The 19,943-nt window shown below is 44.5% G+C and overlaps 1 protein-coding gene across 1 annotated transcript in view; it reads left to right on the top strand.

Moving 5' to 3' along the window:
• The window catches only part of GPI (glucose-6-phosphate isomerase), a 93,521-nt gene extending 74,344 nt beyond the window's left edge, over nt 1-19,177 (top strand). The window contains exons 13-18 of the mRNA XM_086945081.1: nt 2,696-2,825; nt 13,285-13,361; nt 13,623-13,751; nt 14,029-14,104; nt 14,185-14,251; nt 18,815-19,177. Of these exons, the coding sequence (XP_086801207.1) occupies nt 2,696-2,825; nt 13,285-13,361; nt 13,623-13,751; nt 14,029-14,104; nt 14,185-14,251; nt 18,815-18,938 (603 nt within the window). The 3' untranslated portion in view covers nt 18,939-19,177. The remainder of the gene's footprint in view (nt 1-2,695; nt 2,826-13,284; nt 13,362-13,622; nt 13,752-14,028; nt 14,105-14,184; nt 14,252-18,814) is intronic.
• The last annotated feature ends 766 nt before the right edge of the window (nt 19,178-19,943 follow it).

Here is a 19,943-nt window from a genome sequence, read left to right as displayed (position 1 = left end):
GGATTGTCCCTCTGTCTCCAGCATTACACGACCACACGAAATCACTACTCTTCCATGCCGATGATACCCTTGCCATGACTAACAAAACAGCCACTGCCAGAACCAATTTCATTACTATGGTAGCAGACTGGATGCTAACCAACTGTCTGCAATTCTAGTCTTACACGATGGAAGTACTGGTCTTTGGCGGCAACAACCTGCATGGGATTCCACCTAGTGGCTGTTGGACTTAGGACCCACAGACCACGTAAGAAATCTAGGGATCACCCTAGACCAGTGGCGGCTGGCGACTTTTGAAAGTGGTGGATGGTTAAAGTTATTTTGAACCTTTACCGCACTAGCAAGGAAACCACATGGTTCCAAGGGGTGAACTGCATAGTTAAGATGCAAAAATCCTCTGATCAATACCGTCTTCCCCACTTGACCAAACTGTGTACTCCTAGGTAAATATTTTATTTTACAGAGGCTGACTTTTATTCCTTATCACATGAGTGGACCTTAAAATGTGATTTCAGGATATGCTCTGTAAATTAGGTTTTAGGTCTAATCTCACAGAATATAATGCTGGTTAAGGTTTTGTAAGAAACGTGGCCTCATATATGGTGTACAACACCTAACTAGCATTATCGTTGGGGGTGAGGACAGCTGGAAAGAAGTGGTTTTGCATTGTTGGCCTGTGCTGATACACTGCTCCGCTGCAAAACTTCCAAAGAACTGACAATGTCTTTGGGCTGATTGCAGCAAACCCCAATTCAATTTGTGGCTTTGTCTTGGATTCTGAGTTTTGGACTGATTTAACGTGCGGCCAACTGTACCTGTCTGATGGACACAACACCTGTGGTCTGTGATTGGAGGGCACTCGGAGGAAACACAAAGGCCCCATAAAACGCCAGGATCACGATTGTAAGTTAGGAGGAACATTTGATACCGTGAAAAGGCCGACACATTTCTGATCATTATTCATTTGGGTAGTATGGGCAACCAAAAGAATAACGGTGGGTCCACTATGTGTCTAGGTGTGTCGTGATGACTAAGTGCACTCTAGGTGTGTTAGTAGAGCACACAACAGGATATCACACTGTATGGGAAGATATCCATCAGTTACTCTCCTTTAACCGCCCTTTCATCATCTGAACCACTTCCCAAAGTGGAGAATCTATGTTGTTGCCACCTGTTGTGGAAATGGCTACTATTGTTAGGTAAAGGACTGCAGGGGAATATTATTAGTAACTGAAAGCAGTGCAAGAAAATGTTGTGGGGTAGAAAAGGAAAGTGCTCTAATAAAATTGAATAGTGAACGCAAAATAATTTTACTCTGGTGCCGTCCACTTCCAAAATTAAAAGCAATTCAGTGCAAAATGGCCAGTAAATAGACCTAATAGTTACTGGCCCGATGTAATGCTCGACATGTTTCTGCGGTAGTTTAAAGATCTGTGAGTAAAAAGCAAGGTCTCTTCTCAGCGGCTAATGACCAGCCAACCTGTGACTCTAATGAATGCAGTAACCCTTGGGGAAATTCTTGATCACAACCAGTAGTTCAACTGATGCAGATCCCTGAATCATCCCTTAAGGCATACCTTAAGTGTCTTGGCACACAAGTCCGCCCCTTAAGATCCCAGTGGCCACTGGACTCCTGTAAACTACACTTGTGATCCTCCACCAGGCACTTGTAATGGGTCACCCATACACCATCTGCCAAGAATGTTCTGGAGGCAATTAAAGTAAAACTTTGAGTGTGAGATCCTAGGGCTGATGCTTCCACACTCTTGGAGTTGGCAGTATCGGGGTCCTGCTTGAATCTTGATAATTCGCTTTGAAAATATATGCTAGAGGAAATGGTAATTCCAGATCCAATTCTCCTGGTGATGCATTCTCACCTACATTCTGCTTCTGAAATGCTTTGGGTAAACATGAGCAGCCTTTGTGTCTGGTGACCTCCTAATGCCTAATTAAACAAGTAGTGTTACTGTCTCACACTGTGTAAACCGGTGCATATTTTATTTGTTTTAAGGAGCAATCTGTTACTGTCAGAATACTTCAACTCAGTTTCCCCTCGACTTCTAGCACACGTGTTGCTGGTGGACCCCTATGGCGTGTGTGTGTTCTCTCAAAACAACGTCCATGCATTTGGACACACACTCCTCCAGCTGGCGATTTTAAACCATCATTTTATTCAAAAGGAACAGGCATTTTCACTCCAATAACTTTGTCCTGCTGCCTGACGCGTTTCAGAGCTTAAGAGCTGTTTCCTCCAAGGCACTTTGAGTGCACCCATGTATTTCCTCTCCCACAGCTTCCTGCATTTCACTCTGCTTTGTAGGCCTCCAGTGTGCCATTCTTAGTAGAATTAAAGTGCATGCTGGAACATGGGGTTTGCGCTCAAAGTTAATTAATTCCTCCGGTGGATATGTGCACTTTCAAACCTTTACCAGGACCCAATAACTGGTGCACTCAAACTGCCTCTGAGGAAAGAGCTCGTAGGCTCTGAAACTAGTCGGGCCGCAGGACAAAGTAATTGGAATGAAACTGCCTATGCCTTTTGATTTTGTTTAAATCGCCAGCTGGTGTAGTGCATGTTCAAATGCATGGACGTTGTTTTGAGAGATATATTATAATATCTATATCGTTCTATTATAATTTTTATCTGAGTTTTGAGCTGCACAAACTTTACTCATTCTATTCTTTTGACTTTTAGGGTGACATGGAATCTAACGGAAAATACATCACCAAAACCGGTGCTCGTGTGGACTATAACACAGGCCCCATTGTTTGGGGTGAACCTGGGACCAATGGACAACATGCGTTTTACCAGCTGATACATCAGGGTATAGTTTGCATGATTGTAATGTTTTTTTCTCTGTGCTTTCTCAACCTTCCACAGGACAAATTACACTACATTTTCACCAAAGTTTCTGACCATATATCCACGACACATAGCAGCTGCTTATTCTCCATTCTCCTAATCCTATAACGCTTTGCATTTGACAAGAATGGCCACCCCCACTCCCCTTATTCTGCTTGTCCTCTGTGTGAAAGGCTGATAATTCATGGTCTGGTTTTGCTCTTTCCTTTCTGTATACCTCTATCTTGGTGCTCCTACCGCCATATCTTTCCAATTTGTCCACCTCCTTTATTCTTTCCCATGTATGGGAATTAAAGACTCAGTCCTGACTTTGTACTCTTCTCAATGTGCATTGCCTCACGTTGCCGGATCTCTTTTCTATACTACTTTTTGCAGATGATGCCCAAATTGTCTCTTTGCCCACCTTCCCTTTTCTTATGCTGGTACAAAAGTATAGCGAGCCTTCCCAATTTAGAAATGTAGTTCATATTTGGGCACATTTTTAAATCTAGGTATACATTATTCTAGTTCCATCTCACTGCTCACACCGTGTAGTGAGCCTGTTGCAAACCCTTTCTCAGTTGTTGGTTAAGTAGGGAGTGGTAATGTTTGTGCAGCACCCAAGTTTTGAATTAGGGAATCTGCAAAAGCAGGTCATTTCCTGCATCTGTTAATCTTGAAGCCGTGCTACTGCAACATTTTGATCCCAGGAAGGTGCTTCACATCACTCTTAAACTGCACTCTGACCTCTAGCTCTTAGTTCCAGCTTTACTTTTCTTGGGTGTGAAATTTTATTTGACATCTTGTAACACATCATACTCTAGCCAAGTACTTTTATTACTTTTGAAGCTAAACCACTATAAAAGTTTGCTTATCTCCATGTTAGTGAATCCCCTTCCTGACCATTTGAGAACATTTGGTCACACAGATCCACCCCACCAATGATCAGAGTGTATACCTCCTGACTATCTAATTTTCCCGCTTGCCCGGTTGCAAATGTGCCTGGGGACAGAGGGAGGGCTGTTTTTTCTATGAGTCTGCCTGCTTGCATCTCAGAAGATGTGAATGCTCTGAAGAGCACTGCCTTGATGTGTCACTTCACTAGCCAACCTGTCCGAGAGGGTGGTGTCTTCTCCTATCCAGGTATGCCTTTTTGTTTCTGACCCCTAGGATTGTTCACACCTCCTGGCAAGGGGTAAAGTTCCGGTCTTGACGGTAACAGCTGCAGGCTGCCAGCCAGGGCACAGAAAATGCTTGGGCAACTAGATGGGCAACCTCTGGGATATATTTAACAAAGAAGGGAGGTAGAGTACAAAATAGGATTCCTACTCCACGGGCTCTGATAAATAAACAAGAAGAATCCTACTACCAGTGTGTATCAAAGGGAAAAAGGGAACACTCAGTGTTGTGTAAAATACCCCTCACACACCAACCGGCCCCTTGGTGTCATGCTTCATCATCGGGGTCTTCGCACCCCGCTAAAGGGATGCGGCACGCTGCGACCTGCGACTACGCAGGAGCGTTGACGAGTTGGACTATGTGTGGTGTGTGTGTAAGTGAAAAGGGATTGATGTGAGTGGGAGGTGTGGTGAAAAATTTAAAAAGTACCTGGCTAGTGGGTAAAGTGAAAAACTTTATTTCGTACCCCTGGCTGGTGCTGTTAAAAGGTGTGCAAAAGAACGAGGTTTTTTGTCTTAATTAGGGACAAAACCTCTGGTGTGCGTCGACATGTTTCGGTACTGGTGTACCTTCTTCAGGACGGGGCACAACTTCCCAACCCTACTCACGTTTTTCTAAGAAAAATTGGGGTTATCTTAATTTTTCTAAAAAGTGATAACACTCTTAAAGACGGCTACAATGTGCCTACAGCGGTTCTTTGGATCATGTAATCACATGTCTCATGGTCTTTGTCTATTGCCTCATGAGCAAATCCTGGGCATCAAGGTAGGTAGGTGGATCCACAATGAAATCCGCCTATATTGGCCTCCTTCTAACACCCTGTGCTGCTCCGCCTTTTCACTTACACTCAACACACACCACACATAGTCCAACTCGTCAACGCTCCCGCGTAGTCGCAGGTCGCAGCGTGCCGCATCCCTTTAGCGGGGTGCGAAGACCCCGATGATGAAGCATGACACCAAGGGGCCTGTTGGTGTGACATGGATGCCTAGTTATCAGTAACAGTCCAAGCTCTGGCAAGTCCTCAAGGGGTACCGTTTCAAACCCCGATAGCGGGTAAATTAGGGACTTACTACGAGTAAGCCGCAAGCCCGATACCTCGCCTAAACGGTCCAGGTGTTGCAGTAACATCGGAAGCACCTCTCTTGGAGTTTTCAGTCAAAACAAGGCGTCATATAAAGCGACAGTACATTGCACGTGTCACCCACCTGGATACTCCATTGCCTCATCTCAGTTCGAATCTTGACAGCAAACGGCTCGATGGCTAGGGCAAAAAGTGAGAGGGGGCATCCTTGTCTCGTGCCTCGTCCCAGCTGCCACTCCTCCAATCTCGCGGCTCCCAGACGCACCCTGGCATGAGGGGAGCTGTATAAGATACGAATCCAACGGCCGAAGTTGGGCCCCAGGCCCATCTTCCGGAGGACCTCCTGCAGGTAGCCCCTTTCAAGTGTCAAAGGCCTTGGCCAAATCTATGGAGACCAAGACAGTCTGTTCTTCCCTACCTCGTACCTCATTTTGGATGTGATTCAAACGTATCCGATTCATGGCCGTGTTCCGCCCAGGAATAAAACCGCATTGATCCTGGTGCACTAAATGCTCCATATGGGTGCTAGCCGGGTGGCCAATAACAAAGTCAATTTTGATATCCATATTTATCATGGTAATGGGACGAGGGGGTCATGCTTGTGTCCCCAGCCTCCTGGTTTAAGGATCCTGCATATTTCCCTTTGGACCATGCTCTGTGGGAGATCTCCACTTTCATACGCCTCATAGAAGACCTGCAGCAGGAGTGGCGCCAATACTTCCCGGAATTCATGATAAAACTCCGGTGGGAACCCGTCACTCCCCGGTGACTTTACGAACCTCGGCCAATGTCAGGCGCGCATCCAATTCCTCCCGGTTCGAATCCGAAAGGGTCGGCATCTGCAACCCCTGTAAATAGGGGAGAGACCCCGGAAATACATGGGTCCTCTGCGTATAATTGCTGTAAATGGGATTGGAGAACCCTAAGGATGGCCTGCTCTGAATATGCAAGCCCATGTTAATCTAATGGCCCCCTGATCACTTATAGTAGCCCTTAATGGAAAATTACTATTAGAAGGACATTTAAGCTTGCACATATGTCCTTACCTTTTAATATAATACAACATGCCTCCTGGGCTCAGAAGGCCTACTTTAGGGGTGACTGACCTATATTACAAATAGTACTTTGACCTTGCCATGCATGTTGGGGGCAAAGTCTTGTTGGAGCATTTTAACTGCTCCTGCAGTCTGCAATGGCAGGCCTGCTATCATCTGTTTACTTGGGTCACTCTGGGTGGCACATACAGTGCTTCCGGCCCTGGTGACTCCCATCCCCCAGGTACCCTTGGCACCACTTATTAGGGACTTAAGGGTATTCAACCCTTTGCCAATTGACGTTACCAATTTGCTTACATTGATTTTAGTGAGAGGCACTGGTACTGGGCAGCAGGCTTCAGTGCACTTTCAGCGTCCTAACCATCAGCACAGGGGAATTGAGTTGATGATGACTATACCCCCCACACTTCCTACTTAAACCGGATGCAGCATTCGTGCACCGGTAATTGTGACTTTTAGCTCGCTGCTAGTGCGTGGGGGCGCATGTTCGCACTTTTTAAAATATCTCTGAATAGCACTGATTTGTACTGTTGCTTTTAAAATTTGGGAAGTGTACGCTACCTGTTTTCATTCTAACGCTAAAGCAGTGTTCGTCTGTCAGAGCAGACCCGTGGCAAAGTTAGCGCTCTAGTTGTTGCTCCTCCCCCAGCCCACACTTCCTACTTAAAACCGGATGCAGCATCCATGCAGATGGCGCGCCGGCTGTGCGCCAAAGGTGCGCCAACGGCAAGCCCATCTGTGCCTGTCCGCGCCCCGGAAGCGACCAGCGTCAGTCACGCTGCTCGTTATTTGTTGGAGAAGCAGGGAGGTAAGGGGTCCTTTAGTAGAAAGGAATTGGTGGCACTGGATAATGCCAAGTGTATTAGCTGGGATAAATGGACAGTCCTTCAGAGTCTTTCTAGGACTTGCCCCACCTGCCTGTTCGGCTTTCATTCCAAGGAGCCAGCCCCCACCCTGTGTACTGAGAGAGTAGAATACGGGCTGCACTTATTAATTCATAGGCTTAATGAATCTTCCGCCCCAGTGGTTGAGCTTGCTATCCCTTTAGGATATAAAATTGCAAGATTGGACCGCAAAACCGGGAAAGGGGGCAGAGGATCGCCGTGATGTTCAGGGATACTTGTTTCTTCTCCAGCGAGGCTTCTGTGGAGTTAGTGGAGGGGTAGGCGGTTGACTTATGAATTGTCATATCGCCCCATTACACACTGGGCAGTACATTGGTCTACCGGCCCCCTGGCCCCCCTGGAGCATTCCTGAAAGCCCTAGATGCCACTATTCCACGGGCCCTACGCTTTCCGAATTTCCTCCTTTTGGGTATTTAACATTAATTTAGACTGCCCTGAGTCCTCAGGGTCTGGGGAGCTAATGGACCTGTTTGATCTGGCCCAACTAACACAGTGGATAAAGTCTCCCTCACATCAAGTGGGTCATATAATTGACCTGAGATGCTCCAATTTCACCTTGTCTGCATCTGACCCCCTTCAGGTCACTTGGTCTGACCACTATCTGGTACAGTTTTCTTGGATCATAGGGAAACTTCCATCCCCTATAGTCCCAGCCCATAATAAACCGGCTCGAAAGATTGACATTCCGGCCTTCTCTAAGGTCCTCTCAATGTCATGCCAGTTTGTCTTTTGATCTTGAAGGAGCGGTAGATAGTTTTTCGTCCTGGATCAGTCAAGGAGTTAGTGTGGTGTTCAAACCTCCCTCTACCAGGCGACCGAGACTAAGCCCATCTAAACCATGGTGCTCTGGCACTCTTAGAGACCTCATACTGGGTTGTAAAACACTAACGGTGTTGGCGTCGGGACTACTGTCCCATGACCAAAAATGCTCTTGGCAAAGCTCAGAGACTACTATGCAGCCATTGGGGAGGCACAAAGCAGTTTCTATGCGGAACTGATTGCTAAAGCTAACACAAATAGCAAGGAGATTTTCTCCATTTTAAGAAGCTTTCTGGCACCTGGCGCTGAACAAACGGTCCTTCCAGCATCATTTCAATGGTGTGAGGAGTAGTCTTCCTTCTTTGTTGAAAAAATACAGAACATCCAAGACAGTCTTGGGCTGGGTTCCCTGGCCCCGAGGGATTTATCTCCGTCCTTTTTAGCTTCCACTCCATCAGTTCCTCCATTTATGACCTTGGCCATCCTTAAATCTCTCAAGTCTGGTTCTCCAACTGACCCTTGTCCTGCCAGTGTTGGCAGGGGTCGCTGAGGTGGTTTATCCAGAGGTCAATAGGATTATTAATCTATCCTTACAGACCACTGTTCTTTTGAGCTGGAAACCGGCTAAGCTCCTACCACTTTTGAGAACCTTCTTTAGACCCGTCCAAACTTGTTAGCTATCACCCTATATCTCTCCTACCGGCATTGACCAAGGTCTGTGAGGTGTTTTTTTGACAGCTAGAGGCCTATGTGGAAACATCTGGTCTTCTCCGTCCGGCGCGGTCTGGTTTTAGGGCAACTTATAGTACCAAGACTGCACTGGTGGAAATGGCTGAGGCGATCAGGGAATGCCTGGATGCCGTCAGCAGAGCAGCCTTGATTTTACTTGACCTCTCGGCCGCCTTCGATACGGTGCCCCAGCAATTACTCCCTGCCCGCTTCTCAAATATTGCCATTGCTGGCCCCGCCTGGGACTGAAATAAATCCTTTTTGGAAGAGCGTACCCAGCAGGTTTGGATGCCTCCTTTCTCATCCACTGCCAAGAAAATGTCTACTTGAGTCCCTCAGGGCTCTACTTTGAGCCCTTTGCTCTTAAATATCTATTTGACTCCTCTGATTTTTCTTGCCGAGGAGATGGGTGCAAAAATAATTGCATATGCTGATGACACCCAGCTCCTATTTACCTGGAAGGACTCCCACCTGGTGACAAATTGCCCAGAACTGTCTCTCTGCTGTGTTTAAAGTGGTTGGCCCATGCCCAACTGAGATGCAAAGAGGACAAGTCCGAGGTCCTTTTATATGGTCAGTTCCCGCCCACTTCAGAGAATCTTTATGGCCTCCAGACCTCCGTCGACCTAATTCTGAGGGCGCTCCAGCCAAAAACTTGGGGGTCTGGTTTGAAGACCTGCGGTTTACGGTGCAAATTGAGAAACTCACTGGAGTTTGAGTTGGCACCCTCAAGTCACTTAAAAGGCTCTTCCCCTTGCTTCTGAGCCCAGCCAAGGAAATGGCTGTTCGTGCTCTCATTCTCTCCCGCATTGATTATGCCAATGCTCTGTATGTGGGAATTCCTGGATATTCACAAAAAAACTAGACCATACAGAATGCCGCAGCTAGACTTCGGTTGAACATCTCTGGAAGATCTAGCGTAAAATAGCATTTACGCGAGTTGCATTGGCTGCCTGTGGCTCAGAGTGCAATTTAAAGCTCTTATTTTGGCACACAGAGTTTTGCACCATCGTGGACCAATTTACTTCAGGAAGTGCTTTGCTTTCTATGTGCCCTAATAGATTGTTGCGCTCATTCACCGATGGATGGTGATCCCACGATTCCGCAGAACAGTGCTATGGGGTCAGTCTCTGTCCGTCAAAACATCTTCGGCATGGAACTTCCTGCCCCTGGAATTACAGAACATTCCTGACCTCAGACATTTTTAAAAGCCACTGAAAACCTTCCTCTTCAAGCAGTAGTGTTAAAGTTTTCGCTCCAACAAGTCACTGTTTTGCGCGCCAGGACACTCGTATTTGTGTGCGGTATAAATCCATTATAACATAACTAGCATTGGCATAGCCAATAGGTCTTGCCCTTGGGACCCTATAAGTGTTTAGCTAGAGCTATTGGCTTCACCAATGTCTGTGTTATTCATCTGCCATTTCACTTGTAACAAAGTTGAAGTGCATATTCAACACTCTTTTCCCAACTACGCCACATTATAGAATTGTGGGGCTCTTTCATTACACAGCACACAAGGCGCTCTGAGCACTTACCCTCACACCTCAGGACAACTGGCTGCTTCATTCCAGCACACTTTTAGTGTAGTCAAAGTTGGGAAAATAAGTTTGTCCTAGATTGTTACTTTTGTTGTGGTTATGGCAGAGAATCACTGATCATTGGATCCTAACATAAAACTGGGACGATCAGATTATGGTTGGCGGTCCAGGGGCACCTAGGTCTTCCTTTTGCCTCGTAGTGCGACTGGGTGGTAGCTGCCTGAAAGGCAAGTCATATGGCAGAAGAGTGCTTTTTCAGAACTTCTACACCAGACCACAACCACCTCATCACCCGAGCAGAGTGTCAGGTAGCCTAGTGAGGAGCACAGCATCAGCTTCGTAAATATGGAACAAACTCCAGCCAGAAAAGATCACTACCAGAGAAAGTGGAAACTTTTGGACATCCCTAGGAGGAAAATGCAACGTCTGCGGTAGCATGACACGGAAGGGTATAGACAACCAGCTGCACATACAGAGGTACCTGTGGTGCAGGTGCACTGCGGGGGAGAGTTAAGTCATGGCAGGTCTGCAGTGGTCGTTTCTCATATCCTGAACCCACTTTTGCTGATGGCACAAAGCAACTATTTTCTGTTTGTCTAAATAAATAGCCTGGCCTGCTGATTCAGGGAGCTGCCGGTGCTGTCTCACCCTTGCTTGTTCTTGGTGTCCGGGGTTGATGGCAGCTGTGCTGCTCTCCTGCTCCTCTCGGTGCAGCTCCAGCTGTGCTACCATGTTCAGCTGCACAGTGTGGCATACAGGGCCCAAACCCTTGCTCTGGGCCATGGACAGACCGCAATAAAGGACTAACCATAGCCATTACATCATGGCCATGATGTTTACTGTCACCTGGCTGCTATAATACCGACATGGCCAATATTTGTAATGACAAGGTAAACTTAAAAAAAATAAAGCATTGCCAAAGCCTTTAGGTCTCTCCTTTTGCCTCTGCCAATTATTTTCGCTGACTGTTCAACATTTAAACATCAACAGTGGTGTGCTGCGAGGGGGTGTACCTCCCTTGACGCTGCAAGTGGGAAGGGGGTTGGTTGGGAACAAAGGGAATGCAGACAATGGGAGGGGGGCGAGAGCATGGTGAACATTGACAAGGGGCGGGAGCAAAGGGAAAGGAGACAACTGGGGCGGGAGCTTAGTGAACACTGACAACAGGAGGAGGGAAAGGGGCTGGAGCAAGTAAGACCCAAAAGGACATTTTTAAAAAGCGGAGTCAAAAGACAGTAGTGATTGTACAAAAACATAGCCCGTATCGAAAGGATCTATGCAGCAGAGGCAACCACCAGAGCGGAAACTAAACTGCCACAAGGCGGGGCAAATGTCCTTTATCCACAAACCAAAACTATGACCTTTAGAAAGGCGGACTAAGTAACCAATTATAAGTGGTTGGCCGTTTGGTGGGTGTCTTCTAATGTCCCAGAGACATTACAGCATGCCTCGCAAAGCAGCGCATGCGCGCTGCCTTTAGGCTCGACTTGAAAAGGACACTTTCCTCCAGGCCAGATGCTACTCTACTTAAAGTTTTACCATGGATCACCTCCATATTAATCTGCAAAGTGTTTATCTGTCAAGGTAAACACTAAAACCCTTGCATACTAATTTCACCTGTGATTCTCAAACAAATATCAGACTGTAGCCTTCAATTCACTGTAATTTTCCACTAAAGCCGCAATGGGTTAAATTTGTCACAAGTATGAGTCATGTTATTGTCATACCCGTTTCATAATGAACAGATTAGACTAATGCAGCCAACATGTTTCCCAATGAACCAATTAACCATATAACCTTCACAATTGGCTTCTCTCCACAACAAACCGAGGTACATAACTGTCAGCCCATCAGGACCAGCCAAAGCATTACTAATGTATATAATACTGATGGCAAAGAATAGACAACCCCCATCAGGACCAGCCAACACATTACTAATGTATATAATACTGATGGCAAAAAATAGACAACCCTGTGGAATGGGCCTAACCAGGAAAATGCTAATCTTCATCTCCATGTGTTTGTCAGAGTATAACCCAACACTACAACCATTGCCTACTATGGTAATCTGAAATTCCAAGAAACGAAATATCGATCTGCAATCTTAAGTCTAATGGTGATCCACCGTCAGAGGGCTTTTGGCATTCTAAAACTCTTTTCCCAATAAATTGGTTCAGGTTACTGTCTCTAACATTTCTTAATAAACCTATGGTATCTGACAGGTTTTCCTAAGAGCCAATTATCCCAAGAACCAATTAGACCTGCAGCTGCTGTCATAACCAACTCACGACTACTGAATTCTGCATAGGTTTTTCCATAAGGCCTCTTTACAATAAATGTCTGGCATACTACCTTTGTCATAACTGTCCTACAGCTTTGATTAGTGCCATGTCACTGTAACCAACTCGGTGTTACTCCGTTAAGCATAAGCTGTCCCAAAAAGCAAATCTTACAATAGAAGCCTTTTTTTTCCTTCCCCCTCAGCAGAAGCACTCCACTTCTGTCCAACCAAAATCTGTACTCAAAGTAAGCAGTATTTGGGCACCGCCACTCTCTGCAGTACTCCTGAAAGCTTTCCATTCTGTGGATCATGAAAGATCTTGCAATAGCTGCGCTATTAGTCCGGACCTAAAAAGTAGCCTTGCAATGTAACTACTTACTACCCTACTGCAATAACTTATTATTTTTAAATTGATTACAGGTGCCTAGAGTGGTCACAATCTAACAGAAATAATAAAATTAGACATTTATACATATTACAGGCTTTCATGTATTTTTAATGAGTTGTATTTTTTGTCAAATTTTAGTTGATGTCTTCAGGCAAGGAAGGATCACTCCATCGATCTATGCATTGGAATATTAAATATGCTAACGGAGCCTCTTAATGTGTATTTGCATATTTGTTCTGATCCTTTCAGTCACAGAAACCAAACTCTCCTTATGTCCTCTTACTTCTGATTTAACGTTATATTAAAATTGGTGTTTGAATTACTTTCTGCAGCTACATCTAACGAAGTACAAACATGTAGATTGTTTAATTTAAAATAAGCAGTTTGTTTTGTCCACTTAAACAGGGTTGCTCTGATCCTGTTCATTTAAAAGTGCACAGAGGTTCATCACAGTTTCCGACCTCTTGCCTCGCAGAGCTTTCTCTTAGGGCGGATTTTAATCCTGTTCTTTCATCTTGTAGGTACTCGCATGATCCCTTGTGATTTCTTAATTCCAGTCCAAACGCAGCATCCCATCAGACATGGACTGCACCATACAGTAAGCTCCTTTGACTTCGCATTGAGTACATTGAATTTCTGCGACTTTCTCTTTTGGGGGAGTAGGGGGTAGCAGGTGTAAGAGGCAGGAGGATGTAGTCTAAAACTTGTACATGTTTGTAACAATTCAAAAATTAGGTGATGGCACCTTTCATGTAGTGTCCAATGGGATCAAAACCTAAAGACCTTTAGGTATCACATTATGGGAAACCCCTGGAATTAGGAGTACTTGATTCTGCCTTTTCTGATATTTCACGTTTAGATACTGATGGCCAACTTCCTAGCTCAGACTGAAGCCTTAATGAAGGGAAAGTCAACAGATGAAGCTCGCAAGGAGTTGGAATCTAGTGGACTGAGTGGGGATGCCTTGGCCAAGCTGCTCCCACACAAGGTATCTCCTTTTAATATTTTCTTTTGTGGAGTTCTTGTTTCTTGACTTATTCAATAAGTTGCATGTATTTTAACATTGTGTCCTCTGTGTTGGGAAGGTTTAAACTTTTTTGAAATCCATTTCTGAAATGTACAGCTTTTTCAAACAAAGCCTTTTTCACTTTTGCTTTCTACTTCTAAGAAAAACCTAGTATTTTCGACCAGAATGTGTCTTGTTGCATTGATTACAAATCACTGACCATGTTCTGCTATTAAGATTGTTTTACTTTTTTCCGAAGGTTTTTGAGGGAAATCGTCCAACAAATTCAATGGTCTTCACAAAACTTACTCCTTTTATGCTGGGAGTGCTGATAGGTAAATTTAATTTCATCATTTAGATACCATGTAATTTGTATTATAGTATTTTAAATACTATTTTTTCTTTGTCTTGGCAGCTATGTATGAGCAGAAGATTTTTGTTCAGGGAGTTGTGTGGGACATCAACAGTTATGACCAGTGGGGGTAAGCCATTGTAGTTTTTTCATATTTATTTTGTTTATTGCTTTTGTTTTTCAAAGTACGTTTAGCATATTGCTAATCTCCGTTGCGGAATGTACAACATTGAGGCCCAGTTTAGCACTCATAAAATAGATGGGCAACATTTATGGCATGCAGGGGTGCTGCTGGGAGAAATTTCAGTGACTGAAATTTGAAAATCATAAGATTTAAAGAGGTAAACGAGAAATCACTTGCCAAGCCCTGCGTCTTACAATCCTGCTGAGTATCTGATTTATGGTGCTCGGTGTCTGCATCTTCTTGCTTGCAGATCCGGTACAGTCAGACTCTGGGTCACAAAATCTCTATCACTATGTAACGCAGTCCCCTCCATTATTTTGAATCTGGCCTATGTGTCTTGGTCTTTCAAAAGTGTCTGCCAGTTCGGTCCAGAGGTCAGCTATGGGACGCTTGCGTAGCCCCCAGCTTTCCTCATTCTGGCTGCATTGTTGTTTTATGATCAACAAAATGTTGATTAATATTTAGTGAAACATTTAGCCCATTTGTTAAATATTAGATTCATATGGTGTTTAGGCCCTGAAGTAGACATTTGTTTCTGATATATACTTAAGGGTGGGGAAGGTTGATCTCCGTTGAGGCTACTCTTGTTGGGTAGGTCGAAGTCAAAAGACCAGTCCGAGGACTAATTATAGAAGCACAAAAACCAAGCACTTCAGTGTCCGGAAGCTCCCAGTCCAGGGAGAGGCTGAGCATTGTGAGCAAGTGACATTTACCTCTGCTGCTAGGCTCGCACATCGTGCTAATGTGCCCAGCGTTCCCCGGGCCATCATTGAGACTGCAGCGCATTTGAGACTTTCAAGGTGGCCATGCTGCAAATATTTTAATTGGTTCTGGGTCCCCTCGGTGCAGCTCCTGGATCCTTGAACCCTTAATGCTTCCTGTCACACTTTTGCCATTGGTGCCTCACTTTACACTGACCAGGACAAACCTCCATTGGCACTGTGCCGTGCTCAACTCTTGTGCATTAGGTCTTACCACTTGATCCTTTGTTGGTTGAGGCCACATCCTGATCTTTTTTCTTAAAGCCCTGGTCCACGTAGAGAAAGTGTCACTAAAGTAAAGATAAAGCTGATGAGGGGGTCTCCTCCAGGTCTCTTGCCTATTTAGCAGTACTTCTTGAAAATGGGGTAAATGTTTAGATAGGATTTGTATGCCCTAGAAGGCCTCAAACATGTACCATGCGATGCCTGAGGAGACTGATATTTTGCTTCTTCCTCGCTATACAGATCCTAGCCTTTATCTTGAATTGCAACAAGCCATTTGCTTAGATACCTCACTGGAGTCAGCCCTGGATGTGCCCTTGGGTCACCCTACATAAAGTGTTTCTTTTGCAATCGCTGTTGATGGGTTGCAAGAATCCTGCAATTACTAGACTAGACCTAGCCTTCATTAAAATAATACTTTGCAATGTGGGCCAGCTATTCCTGAGCCCTTGTTGCCTTTCGATGAAACCCTGGCTAACATGATCCTGCCAGCTTGGCCGAAACTGTTTTCGGCTCCCTATTCACAAGACCACACAACACCTTCTGATGATCCTAAATTCTTGAAACTGCATCAGAGTACAGATAGCCTTGTGGCACAGACCCCTACATGTAAAGGGGAAACTAAATTCTTCTCGGGCAACCGCACTGAACATATAAATGTAAGACTTGATGCCAGATACACAAGTCTCTGCTTTGTGAATGCAGTTTGCCCCTGTTTAAAATGTACTTAATCAACTTTTGAACCTTCCAAAAGATTGGAGAATCTCCTCACTGATCTTTATTACCCTTTGTAGCTCTGGTAATCCGCAACATACACACAGTACTGATCATCTATTTTAAAAATGGGATTTTGAGGAAGATATGTTGGTTGAAATTGGAAGTTGAAAATGTGTGTAATATATATGAACCTCTGACATTTGAAATGGATGAAAAAAAGTGCTTGTTTTGCTGCCCTAATGAAGCACCAGTATTTCATGGAGCATTGACCGTTCATTTATATTACGGAAACATTGAGTTGTTTGCCTGTAATAACGCAAATAAAAAATTAACATATGAAATAAATTATGAATTTTATAAGATAATACAGATTATTTTGGAATGTTGCAAAAATGTAGAGGCTGTGCTATAAATAGCAAACTAAACATACCACCCCTCCCAAGAATTCTTTGAACTGGGTGCATTGAAGGAAAGATCCTAAATACGGGAAACGTTATCCTATAACTCTGTAGGCTAGACATCTTATTGGGCCTAAAGGCTCTGTGCCTTCTATTGAAGTCAGATTGTTGACCTTTTCTGACAAGACCTCTGTGTGGTTTGCAAGATGCAGAAGGGCGTTTGCTCTCTTCTCTCTAGCTCGAGGCTCTCAGGCTTTGGTTAGTGCTTCACTGGATTTCCCTGATGGTCAGTCACTTTGCAGAAATTCTCTACATCAGTGTGGAGTAATTGAGCAGTCCCCTCTTGCTAATCATAAGTGGTGGCTGTGTCCAGAGGTGGCGCAGTGTCTTTTTACCCAGTTGGGTGTACCCTCAGACCTATTTGGTAGCTCTTAAAAAGCACTCTAGTGGCCGACCTTCTGCATACTAGAGTATCTTTTTTATGGGGGTCTTTAAGAGACGTTTTCAGCCCTTGTTTGATTCTGGCCTCCTTTGTGCATTTCCACCTTTGACTCTGATCCCAAGGGTACTGGAGAAAGTCAGGCAGAACCATGCACAGCAGATCCCATCGGGCCTGAAGGGTCTGATGCTCAGAACTGGTTTCCCATGAGCATCTGCCCCACTTGGACTTCCTGATCCGTGTCGCACTTGGACCTGCTGTCCCAGCATGACGGCAGGGATGCCACGCCTGAAGCTCCACTTTATGGATTCATGCTTGGAGATTAAGCAGAACCAACAGACCTAACAATCTATTGTGTGAGGTGCTGGATTTCATCTTGGCTGCTTGTTACCACAATAGCAAATTGATTCCGGCCACTGGTTCAAATGTTACCTGGTGTGAGGAAAAGCAGATTTACCCTCTATTTGCTAAATTAGCTCAGGTTCTTCTGTTTGCATTACCTTTGGCTGGTCGCACTTGTTGTGGGCACCATTTTAAGTGTTACTGATCAGCCCTTTTGGCCTATCTTCATGTGCCTGACCAGTGATCGTCATTCAGATTGCTCCTTGTGCTGTTTTGTTAGAGTTCTCAAGTTCCCCGCTGTTATCTTTAGAACCTCAGTTTAATTCTAGTGTCTTGGTGCGGGCTCCTTTTTGAACCTTTTGATATCTGTACTCTGCCTCTTTGCCTTGAAGTCATTGTTTCTCATTGCAGTGTAATGCGTGCATATTCTAACAGCCTGCATTTCAGCTTTCATAAGCAGCATTCATTCCATAGTTCCTTTAGCTTCTACATTTATAGGAATAACGAGTAGCCTATCGATCAACTGTTAGGGTTCATTAGTGGAAGGGGGGGGGGGGGGGGCGAGGGTAAGGCAATCCCGAAAAACTGTATCCAGATGTATTATACTCTGTATCAGTGTATCAGGCTGTGCTATGTTTTAGCAACAAAATTACCCTCTTTAAAGCCTACTTCACTAGCGAGAATTCTGTGGCTAAGACTGTAGCTCAAGGAATTTGGGTTTGGATATCTGCCTGGCAACCACATGAACATCTCTACTTTCACCAGGCACTAGTTTATCGATTTAAGTCTACAGGGAGGGCCCTTTAGCCCCCTCAGATATGCACTGTTGGCGGAGGCAATGCTCCAGTGTTGATTCACTAGGTGATGAATCTGTGGTTAGATGTATCCATCGGAAGAATACGTTTAAACACTTCAATCCTGCTTCTACTGGTAAAATATGTAGATTTCTTGTCGCTATCCCACCTTGCCATTCTGTCATGTGGCTTCCTGATATTTAAGGTCCACGTTACACATTCCTAGTTGTTGCTAAAGCTGTCTGACACTGGGTCTTTGGCCTCGGAAAGAAATAATTAAACAAGCATGCGGACGCAGGGGTGATGGCTTTATACAGCTCCTTGTAGTCCTGTCTGGTGGAAGGTCTGAGTCATAATGGGAACCTGTGGTGCCACCAGTTGACACACAGTATATATTGAAGAAAGTTCCTGTTCGGCTCCTTTGCAGATTACTCACCTTGTGAATCTTCCGTTAGAGAAGCCCCAGAAAGTGTAATACCTGAGGTAATGAATGTATTTGTTTGCACCCCACTCATATTTTGGACACATCTTGTGAACATACTCTTTTCTAGGTTCTTATGTTTCAGGTCACTTCAGTTATTCAGCACAATTGAGTTGGTGATTTACTCCAGTTTGTGAAACCTTGCATTGCACTATATAATTGGGCTATTCTGTAAATGCTGGTTCTTGTCCTTATGTAAATCGTTATGCTTGTCTGTCAGTGCTTTATACTGGCTTCCAAACCGCAATTATCTGTTTAAAACCCGGTGCTGCAGGCGGTTTGTCTCCGACATGTGGATGGTGCTTTCCATTAATTAAAAGAAATGTAATCTTGGATCTTTCTCCTAAATTTATAGGGTTGAACTTGGAAAGCAGTTGGCAAAGAAAATTGAACCAGAGTTAGCATCTGATGCGCCTGTGACATCTCATGATTCCTCAACCAATGGTCTGATCGGTTTTATCAAGAAACATAGAGCGTGACACTTCTAAAAGAACACCCTCGGACTCCAAAGCCGCCAGATCAATGTTGTAGTTACTGAATGTGTTTTTAAGCGTGAGCAACCTGTGGCACTTTTCACCAAACCCTTGCACTTGTGTTTAAAGGTTAGGATTATACTGTAAAATTATGGCAACTGTTTTGTCTTTGTGGTAACTGGAATTGTGAGTTTTCCGATCTATGCTCCCGATCTGAATTTGCACAATTAAACACCAACTGCTAATTGAAGTGTTTTTATTTTTTTCATAGTTTTTCACATACAAATTTCAAAATCCAATAAGTGTTTAATGAAGCTTGATTTATACATGTCCTCTACCATCATTCTCAATCTCTGCATCCACAGATTAGCAGTGTTCTTCCAGAATCCGGTCTTTCCTCCCCACGGTTCACTCACTTATCGTGTTTGTACTCCAACCCAACCTTTCCACATACGTCTAATAATTGGTCTCCCAGCTCCTTTACTTAAAAAATGCTTGAATGCCTTCTACCCTTTAAGCTTCTCAATTTCTGCGCTTTCAATGATTTTAGTCCTCTACAATGTGTCACTTCCTGTACAGATCTATCGCCTGCACATACCACTCGTGCTGGTCCTCATTCCTCGTAATCGACCTCTGCATCTTTTAGCTCTGTTCACACTAGTATTGTTGGCAACGGTTACCTCTCTGCAGAAGAGCGTTGGATTCTCTGCAGTGGAGACTTATGCTTGCCCCACTATAACTTGACTGCAAACCAAAGTAATGTCCCGTTTGTTTTGTGTGGGTGAGAATAGAGTAGGTTTTGCCTACTCTTTCTAGCAACATTTGTAACTACACAACCTGTCTTGGTGACCTCTGCCTAAACAAATGCCCTACCTTTGGGTGGGTTCAATAAAACCACCATAGTCTCAAGCGTTTAATTTTGTTTTAAAATGCTACGTTAGGGCCACGCCAAAGCACTGGTTGGGGGTGGAAGGGGGTTGTGGAGTGAATTTAGTTTTTCACATCTTCAGA

This window comes from Lissotriton vulgaris, chromosome 12, assembly GCF_964263255.1.
Source record: "Lissotriton vulgaris chromosome 12, aLisVul1.2, whole genome shotgun sequence".
Taxonomy (NCBI): domain Eukaryota; kingdom Metazoa; phylum Chordata; class Amphibia; order Caudata; family Salamandridae; genus Lissotriton; species Lissotriton vulgaris.
Note: the sequence above shows the minus strand (reverse complement) of the source record. Positions and strands in the feature narration are given on the sequence as shown.